Below are 10,065 nucleotides of genomic sequence, written 5' to 3'. Positions count from 1 at the left end.
GCTCCTCGGAGGTCGACGGAGCGGGCTCGGCTCGCTAACGGGATTGCTTCTGCTTGGCTGCAGGCCAGGCGGCGAGGGAAATCCGGGCTATGCCCAGACATTTCCCACCACCACCACCACTGCAGCTCCTTCGCTCTCCAGCCAAGCGACAATCCCCCCACCCCCGGCTGCATTGCATTGCATTGCATTGCATTGCATTGCATCGCATCCCAGGGATTTGCATTGCATCCCAGGGATCGGTTCCCCCGCCCGCCCGCCCGCCCGCCCCCAGCGTCCCCGGGCTCCGGAGCCGAGGCCAAGCGGGAGCTGGTGCCGCAAAGGAGGCCGAGGCGCCAGCCGCCGCCCTAGCCGGCCTATGGACTTTGCTGGCCGCCGCCGCCCCGAGCTCGCAGCATGGCCAACCCCGCCGGCCTCGACAAGGCGCTGAAGATGTCCCTGCAGAGGAGGAAGTCCAAGATCCACTCGGCGGCAGGTAAGGCTGGGGACCGGGGGGGGGGAGGGCAGGAAGGGCAGCGCCCCCCTCCCCAAATCCCACCCCTCTCCAAGCGGACCCCTCCCCGCGGGGGGGGGGCCTCCGTCCGCGCAGCAGCGCCCCCTCCTCTGCTGCCCCGGAGGAGACGCTGCGGATCTTGGGTGGCCAACCTCCAGCTGGTGGCTGGAGATCTCCTGCTGTTACCACGGATCTCCAGCCGAGGGAGATCAGGTCCCCTGGGGGAAAGGGCCGCGTCGGCCATTGGACTCTATGGCATTGCAGTCCCCTCCCCAAACTCCACCCTCTTCAGGCTCCACCCCCGCAAATCTCCCGCCGGTGGGGAAGAGGGACCTGGCAACCCTCCGCGGATCCCCCGGTCGGAGCAGAAGCGCTGGCAGCCGGGCAGCTCGTTAGGAAGGGAGGGGGACACCCGCGAGCCGCAGCCTTTGCAAACGGGCGGATGGGGCTCGGGGGGGGGGGGAATTGCAGGATTGATCGGTGTCCGGTTTCGCTGTGAGTGCTCTCCGGAGGCAGGGGGAGGGAGTGGGGAGAAAGAGAGAGGCGCCGAGCTGGGCTGGCCGCTGGGTTGCCCGGTTGACTCCCCCGGGGGAGTTTGCTGCTGAGCCCCGCCCCCGCGTGGGCCCCCGCCGGGTTTTCACGCCCCCCCCTCTTAAAACGCAGAGATTGCACCGTGTAACTCGCGCCTGCCATCCCAGACGCTGGTGCGGATCCACGCAGGGCCTTCTCTGAGCAGAGATGCTTGCACGGCGCTGCACGCGTGTGCCGACGGGCTGTCTGTATCGGGGCTATTCCCCGTGCACTCATCTATGAAGCTGCCTTAGACTGAACCAGACCCTGGGTCCATCAAAGTCAGTATTGTCTACTCAGACCGGCAGTGGCTCTCCACCAGGGTCTGGGGGCGGGGAGGGTCTTTCACATCACCTACTTTACCTAGTCCCTTTAACTGGAGATGCCGGGGATTGAACCTGGGACCTTCTGCTTGCCAAGCAGATGCTCTACCACTGAGCCACGTCCCCTCCTGATGCAAAGGAATGGGCTGTAGATCAATGACTTGTTCAGGGGTCTCTGCAGCCTCCTTTCTCCCCTCCTGAGTTTAAGCCGCCCCCCCTCCCAGTTATCTTCAGCGACCAGGTTGCCCCTTTGGGTGCATTTAGTACTTTGCATGTGGGCACCATGGTTATTTAGGCTGTGGCAGTTGGCATGAATCCGGTTACAGCAGGCGGAAGAAGCGAGTCCTGTGGAGCCCCGATGGGGCTGACTTGCAAATAACGTATTTCGGATCTCGGTGTTTAATTAGGCTGTGAATGGGGTTGTGTGCATTCCTGCCTCTCAAGAGGCTTAAAAATAAACTCCCCCCCCCCCGCCGCCCACCAGCCACAGCAAGAGCTAAAGCAGCCCTTCACTCCTAACCACCACGCGGTCTGCTCTGGCAAAGCAGCTCTCCTGAGTTTCAACGTCTGTTCCAACTTCCAGCCCTTCTGTTCAGATCATTTGATTCAGGGTTTCGCAGGCTTTTTGGTTCACCTTCTACGCTTAACCGTAATCTCAGCATACGTAGCCATCTGCTCAGTGGGTGAGCGCATCACGATCCTCACATGGGCGTTCGTTGGCAGCATGGGAGCATATGGGTTGGGGTGAAATATTAAAACACTCAGTCCTGCCTCTGTCTCCCATGCATCTCACCCATAGGAAGTCCAGAGTTGCTGTGCAGATGCAGGCAGTGGCAAACCACCTCTGAAAGTCTCCTTCTTTGAAAACCCTCTGGGATGGCCGTAAGTCAGCTGCGACTTGACAGCACTTTACATACACAACAGCTAGCAGCATCTTTGAAGCACAGCTCTGTTGTGGGAATGGCACAGGAGGAAAGAAATAGCCCCTTTTCCCGTCCAGATACTAACCAGGGCCAACCTTGGCCTAGCTTCCGAGGTCTGACGAGATCAGGCTACCCTGGGCCATCCAGATCAGTAGGAGCAGCAAAAGGCATTTTTATATTAAATTGTGGAACTCCCTGCCCCAGGATGTGGTGATGGCTGCCAACTTGGAAGGCTTTAAGAGGGGAGTGGACATGTTCATGGAGGAGGGGAGTATTTATGGCTACTAGTTAAAATGGACTCTAGTTGTGATGCATGCCTATTCTCTCCAGGATCAGAGGAGCATGCCTATTATGTTGGGTGCTGTGGAACACAGGCAGGACAATGCTGCTGCACTCATCTTGTTTGGGGGCTTCCTAGAGGCCCCTGGTTGGCCACTGTGTGAACAGACTACTGGACTTGATGGGCCTTGGTCTGATCCAGTATGGCCTTTCTTATGTTCTTATATCTGACACAGAAAATCAGGATGGCCCCTAACTCGGGCGCCATCCTTTGGGACGCTGCTCTAGGGGAGGCAACACGAAAGCACAGAGGCTGCCAAGATCACGTTGCTCCCCTTATGTGGCTCCCGTTCATTTGAACAACACACATGCAGTAAAACATCTCAATGGAATGTGTCCCATGTTAGTTAACCAGACAGACAAAGTCAATGTCGTGTAGAGGTTAACATGCCAGATTAGGCCCTGGGAGATTTAAGGCTCAAATGTTGGGCATCTTCTATAAAGCTCACTGGCTGATTTGAGGCCAATCACTCCTCTTCAGCTTATGTTACCTCACCGGGTTGTTGTGAGGACATAACATTGGAGGAAGGGTGGGATGAAAATGTATGGCTAGACGGAAATCCTCACTCTGCCATGAAGCTCCCTGGATGACTTTGGATCACTCTACTTCAGAGTAACCTGTCTCTCAGGATTATTGTGAGGGAAAAACCCCACCCTTGGAAGAAGTGCATTTTTTTTGTTTTTCAAAAAATGAGTTTTGTACTTCAAGTCCCTCAATTTTGTGGGTCAGGTCTCTCTGTCTCCCATACTTCCGCCATTCACAGTACCCAAACTATGCCATCCAGAGAGGCTGCCTCACTCTGCCTCTATCCAAGAGCCTCAGGATTCGAGAATGGAGGCTTTAACTGGAATTGTGCGTGTGTGTAAAGTGGCGTCAAGTCGCAGCCGACATATCGTGACCCCGTAGCCTTTTCAAGGCAGGAGACTAACAGAGGTGGTTTGCCGTTGCCTTCCTCTGCACAGCAACCCTGGTATTCCTTGGTGGTCTCCCATCCAAATACTAACCAGGGCCGACCCTGCTTAGCTTCTGAGATCTGACGAAATCAGGCTAGCCTGGAATTACCAGGGGCTAAAGGTGGGACCATGTCCATGTAAAACTTGTGTTCTGCCATTGACCTTTGGTTCCCTTGATGCTGTTGCACTCTAGAAATCAAGTTGCATCTTGTCCTTGGGCACACATTATGGGAGCTGATGATGGAGGGCAAATATGTGGACAACAGTGTATGCTGAAGACAGGAAGCAGTAGAGAAGATTTGAGGTTCCCAGAAGGGATGAAACCTTTTGGGGATGACACCAAGGACAGTGCAGTCTATTATCCTTCTGGTTTGTTCTGATTCATAGAGGAAAAGTCCCCCCCCCCTCAATAGTTTTCTTATATTTCAGTGAAGAAAGTTCTGCTAAGGGCATCTGCTGGGTGGAATCACATCTGCAAAGTCATTTGAAAAACGCAGGCACTGTTTCTGTGAGGTAATAAATCTGCATCGAGACCTATCAGTACAAAATACTGGTAATGTCCAGAAATAGGATTTCTGGGAGCCGCTGAAATCTGGCTCCAGTTCTGAAAGTTTGGCTAGATTTATGAAATGCATATGTGGAGCTGTATACTTCTAAAAATTTCTGAGACTTTGCCTTAATTGTTACTTATAATCCCAGGTACCTAAAGCTTGAATGAATGTATGACTCTGCATTATTCTGAATCTTACCATTGTATATAGCTAATAATGTTTATTCTTACTTGTGACACAGGATTTCAGTGGTGTTCCCCTGCATGGCTATTTAAGATCCTTTAACTGGTAATGTGGGGATTGAAAATGGTGAATGTTCTACTTAAGCAAATGTGCTACCACTGAGTTATGGCCCATTCTCATCAAAGGGTGTCAACTTGAATTCTCTCTCAGCCGTTCTTAGGTCTGGTCACTAAAACACTGGTGCTGGCTTCCAAAAAATTAGACCCTGAGAAATTTCAAGCTTTTTGCAGTCTTGCTGAAGTTCTTCCGTAGGTGCTTTGATGGTCTCTGATGCTAGTCTCCCCCTTCCTCCAAAAGTGTAGGGCAGGACACCTCTAGAAAATGAAACATTCCCCATTCTTGGATTTTTGGCTTCGATTTCTTTGCATTAGTTTGATTTAGTGTTTGTGTCAAGTATTGTTACCTGTTGTAAATCTTTGGGAGGGCAAAGGTTGTGTGTGTTATGTGCTGTCAAGTCGCTTCCGACTTATGGTGATCCTATGAATTAATGACCAAAACATCCTCCCGTTAATAGTCTCACTTGGGTCTTGCAAACTGAGGGCCATGGCTTCCTTGATTCAGTCAATGCATTTCATGTCGGGTCTTCCTCTTTTCCTGCTGCCTTCAACTTTTCCTAGCATTATTGTATTATCCAGTGAATCTTGTCTTCTCATGAAGTGACCAAAGTACAATAGCCTCAGTTTAGCTTCAGGGCAAAAGGTAACAATCTAAATAAGTATATCTATTGGGTTGGAGCCAGACAGCTCAGTCTCACCCAGTTCCCCTCCTTACTACCTCTCCTGTTCCTCGTGGCATTTGCACACGCTGGTCCCATGATCCACAGCATAGGTGGTCAAAGAGGACCCCTCTTTCCTTTGCAACCAGCAGAAAAGCTGGTTGGATCCAACCCATTTACTTCTTGAGTTTACTTTGTATGTGTTTATTACTTTGGTCCTGTACTAGTGGGGGGCACTATTGGAGGTTTTGTAGGGGAACAAAGGGATTTCAGTGGAAGAAATGGCACAGGCATGGCAGGATTCCCAACATGGGTCAAACGTTTGGCTCTGGAGGCATTCAAGATTAACTGCCTGATCTTGTGCAGTGTGAAGGTCACCTTAGCATAATAAAACCAAAGGATATTGAGATGCCCACTTTGGTGCAAGACTGGGCAGAAAACTGCAGAGACCAGTGTGTTTTCAGTGCGTCTGTTTTAGAAGCCCCCTCCTGTGGTTAAAGACAGGGGCCTGTATTAGGGTTGCCAACCTCCAGGTACTAGTTGGAGATCTCCTGATATTACAACTGATCTCCAGCCGATAGAGATCAGTTCACCTGGAGAAAATCACCACTTTGACAATTGGACTCTATAGCATTGAAGTCCCTCCCCTACCCCAAACCCTGCCCCCCAAAAAATCTCCTGCCGTTGGTGAAGAGAGACCTGGCAACCCTAGCCTGTATACGACCAGTCCACTCAGCAAAGTCTGAAGTATTCCTCCATCCTAAGGATCCATTGTCCAGTGGAAAATCCCCTTACCGCAGGAGAAGGCTCCTTTGGCGGGCAGCTGGATACAAGCTATAGATTAAAAGGCTCCTTTGCTGTTGGTCCCAGTAATTGTAAGAGTCCTTTGTGCAGACCCAATGATTTGGAGAGCCAGTAAGGTATCCTTGAGGAATAATCACATGTGGTCTGAAACGTGACCTACTTCTTCTGCTGTTCTTGTCAGATACAAAGGAATCATTTTTTTAAGTGATCAGATTTTGGTATTTAAAAAAGAAACAACTAGTTATATAAAGTGACCCTTAAAATAACCTAGTTTAAAAAGTAATGTAACACAAGCAAACACACCGAGGCTTCCACTCCTACGCTCTTTAAAAAATCTCTAACCCTGTAGCAAACAGAGCTTGGTTAGATGAGTTTTTAAAAAATGTACATTGGGTAAAAATAGGATTTTTGAGCTCAGGCTTACAATATTACACAATAGGCTATGCCTTAGTACTGAGCAAAATATGACCCCCCCTTATTCCCCCCCGGCTACCTGTACTATGGAGCCCCATGGCGCAGAGTGTTAAGCTGCAGTACTGCAGTCAAAAGCTCTGCTCACGACCTGAGTTTGAAGTCTGTTTCAGGTAGCCGGCTCAAGGTTGACTCAGCCTTCCATCCTTCCGAGGTTGGTGAAATGAGTACCCAGCTTGCTGGGGGTAAAGGGAAGATGACTGGGGAAGGCACTGGCAAACCACCCCGCAAACAAAGTCTGCCTTGGAAACGTCGGGATGTGACGTCACCCCATGGGTCAGGAATGACCCGGTGCTTGCACAGGGGACCTTTACCTTTTTACCTGTACTATGGGGTGGTTCTTGTTTTAGAAGTCTTCTAGCACCAACTGAATAATCTTTATTCCAAAAGACCTTTTCAGAGTGACATTTTGTCCCCGATACTTTTAAAATGTGTTATGGTTGCCTGTTTTATTCATTATACAATCATTTTGAAGGTAGAAATATGCAAGTTAAAACATCTAATACTTATCAAGGAGATACAAGTACAACAACGCAGAATCAGTTTCCAATCAACTCTTGAAAGCTTATATCCCAGAAATCTTGTTGGTCTTTAAGGTGCTACTGGAATTGAATCTCACTGTTCTACTACAGACCAACATGGCTACTGTCCTGAGGGCCAGAGGCAGGTAGCATAGTCAAATAGCAGTTTGAGGATCAATATCAGGCTGTTCCAGGTCTGGGTCCAAAATCAGTATGAGAAGCAAAGCCCAAATGCCGAGTCAAAGTCCATTCCGAGGTCCAAGCCACAAGAGTCTTAGTGCCAGAAGCAAATTCCAAGTTAAAGCCCATTCCAAAGTCAAGGCCACAAGATTATCAGGCAATATCAGAGTCCAACTAGTCCACAGAGTAGTAATAACACGTTGTTCTCACACAGGCCTGGCTGCAAGTGCCTGCTTAAATAGGTGAATCAGCTGTTGCTTGTTCCTCTGACTCAGCATTCCCTGCTGGGTGCAGCTCATTAGCCTCATCACTGTCAGCAGGGAGTTCTCTTCACTGGGCCTGCAGTGTAACACTCCTTCTGTGCTCGTGTAGGAGTGCTCTGAACCTTTGGCACCTCTGATCCAGAAGCTTTGGGGGGGGGGCTCTCTGGTGGCACTGCCTGTGGCTGTCTGTCTGACACAGGTGAGTCCCCTGCTCTGGGCGGTTGTTGGCATGGGGGGAATTCATCTGTCTGTGACTGCTTCAGCCTGCTGCTGTACCTCTCTTCCACTGCCTGCTGCTTCAAGGTCCTCCTCGTCTGAGGAAGCCTCAGCAGGCTGCCCCATGACAGCTACCCTCTGAAATTACTAATAGTCACTTGGCAGAACAGTAGTAAAAGTTTTAACACCTAAGAGTTAGATGTTAAGTAATGACCAGAGATGAACAAGACAACAATACAAAGGACATTTTATCGTGAGTCAATATCTTTATTTATTTAGAAAAAATGTATACTGTCTCTCAGTGCTGGTTCCATGTTTTGGAGAGCCCTGGGCAGATTGTGCCCAGGGGCCTTCTTTCGCCTACCATCAGCCCCCTCCAAAATGCTTCCCTTTACACCCACCCACTGTAGTGGGAACATGCGGAAGATGACGAGGAGTTTAGGTTGGCATGACACATTTTCCCCCTATTTCCCTCTATACATAGTTTGTTTTTCCCTTCCTTGTCAGAAGGGAGTATTGTGCCCCAGGTGGAATCTCAGCCCGATTAGATGACCTAAGTTGTTTCAGGAGTCAGGCCGTATGCCTGATTGGGATGAAGCCAGGTGCCAGGTGCATGGAATCAACCTGTTAAGGCACCTGGCCTGAGTAATAAGAATCAAAGGTGAAGAAGAGATTAGAAGCCTCAACACAGATCAAAGTTCAGATGCTGTGTGAAGTGACGGACGGCCTGGGGCATCTCCTGCTGCTTTATTTGGGGCTTCCAGCAGCTAGAAAGGGGATAAACTCTTGCAAGGTACACATGCTGCATTGTTTTGCCTGCTGAATGTGTAGTTTGATAATTACACTGTTGATTTTCCTTCAATTACTGGTGTGCTCATTACCTCCAAATCTTAAAGAACCCCTGCCTTGGCAGGACACCCACCTGCTTGTCACCCCACCTGACTATGCATCCTTCCTCTACTCACAATCCCTCCCATGGCTTGTGCTCACAGTAGCCTGCACCACATTCATGCACTTTCCACAGAAGCACTAGCTGGTGCATGCTGCTGGCACCGCAGTTGCTGTGGCCATCAAGATTGCTGCCCTTCTGCACCACCTGCATGTACTTCCCCATCAATGCTTGGAAGCTGGGAGCATGTGTAATGGGGGTTTGCAAATGAATGGGCAAGGAAAGGCACACAGAGGTGGCAGGGCAGATGCCAGGGTGCGTGTGTCAGCAACTGTGGGCTGTGGCAGAAGCTCTCAGGCATGTATGTTCAGGAAACTGTTGAAATAGGAAGTGGGAATCTAGATTTCAATCTGTGATTTTGATCTGCTCTTTTTCTGGGATTAAAATTGCTCTGATTCGATCGATCCACCTTGCATTTTAAGTCAATTTCAGTATATAGTCAATGTGGAGGAAAGCAAGCCTGTACTGCCTTTGAGTTGCCTCAGTCTACAGTGAGGGGACTATGTCTATTTGCCAAGATGAAGAGCATTTAGCTTTTGGTGCACTCCCTCAGGGAGGGGCTGTGGCTCAGTGGTAGAGCATCTGCTTGGCGTGCAGAAGGTCCCAGGTTCAATCCCTGGAATCTCCAGTTAAAGGGACTAGGCAAGTAGGTGATGTGAAAGGCCTCTACCTGAGACCCTGGAGAGCCGCTGCTGGTCTGAGTCAACAATACTGACTGATGTACCAAGGATCTGATACAGTATAAGACAGCTTCATGGGTTCATGGGAATTAACGATGGCCCACCTGTACAGGCAACCTAGGATGTCTCCTGGGAGTGGGTAGGGTTCCAGGGCTGCCTGCCTTATCTATAGCAAGCGAGCCACTGCCTGCTCTATTGTAGGAGGTACCCAGAGGCCATTTAGCAGCTCCGGGGTGAGGTGGTAGCCATTGCATTCCAGGGGACAAACCTAAAACCTTGCCTCACATTTGGCTTAGCCATGGCCCAGCAAAAGCCAGATCCTTCTCTCTGCATTGAAATGGTCATAGCCGAGGCCTTCGATTGATTCTGATTTAAATTATTCTCTAAGAAGCTTGCCTCTCCTTTCAGTGGAAGCCGCAGACTGCAAAGACATCCCTCCTTTCCTTCCTGGCTCTTTTAAGGTCACTAAAAATAAGGCATTGTCAATAGCACACGGGGTGGTTACAAAGTGCTTTTTTCTTCTTCAAGAAGACTGCTGGAGGCTGGCAGAAATACAGAGGTCAAATGTTAGCATTGTTAATATTGATTGAAATAAAGGAGTGCTGTTGCGATCTTTTGTGATTTCTCTCCTATGGAAGTCAGCACACTGCTGCATCAGAGCTGAATGTACAGTACCCCTTTTCTAGATCTCCAAAACTGAATTGTAAACGTTAGACATGAATGGTATAGAACCGGTTGGGAAACATTTGCTATCTGGTCTTCCCAGTGAGGCTGGCATTCAGACTTGGGGAAGGCCCTGCACCCCACTCCATCAATATCTTACTAAACAATATGAAAATTTGTGTAGTATGTTTTTTCAGGAAACACTGTTGC

The 10,065-nt window shown here is 49.7% G+C and overlaps 1 protein-coding gene across 1 annotated transcript in view; it reads left to right on the top strand.

The window, feature by feature from the left end:
* The first annotated feature begins 413 nt into the window (after nt 1-413).
* ATP8A2 (ATPase phospholipid transporting 8A2) overlaps nt 414-10,065 on the top strand; it is a 419,645-nt gene continuing 409,993 nt past the window's right edge. The window contains 1 exon segment of the mRNA XM_056858410.1: nt 414-472. Coding sequence (XP_056714388.1) covers nt 430-472 — 43 coding nt within the window. The 5' untranslated portion in view covers nt 414-429.

Source organism: Euleptes europaea, chromosome 12, assembly GCF_029931775.1.
Source record: "Euleptes europaea isolate rEulEur1 chromosome 12, rEulEur1.hap1, whole genome shotgun sequence".
In the NCBI taxonomy this organism is placed as follows: Eukaryota; Metazoa; Chordata; class Lepidosauria; order Squamata; family Sphaerodactylidae; genus Euleptes; species Euleptes europaea.
The sequence above is the reverse complement of the archived record's forward strand: the minus strand, read 5'-3'. Positions and strand labels throughout refer to the sequence as shown.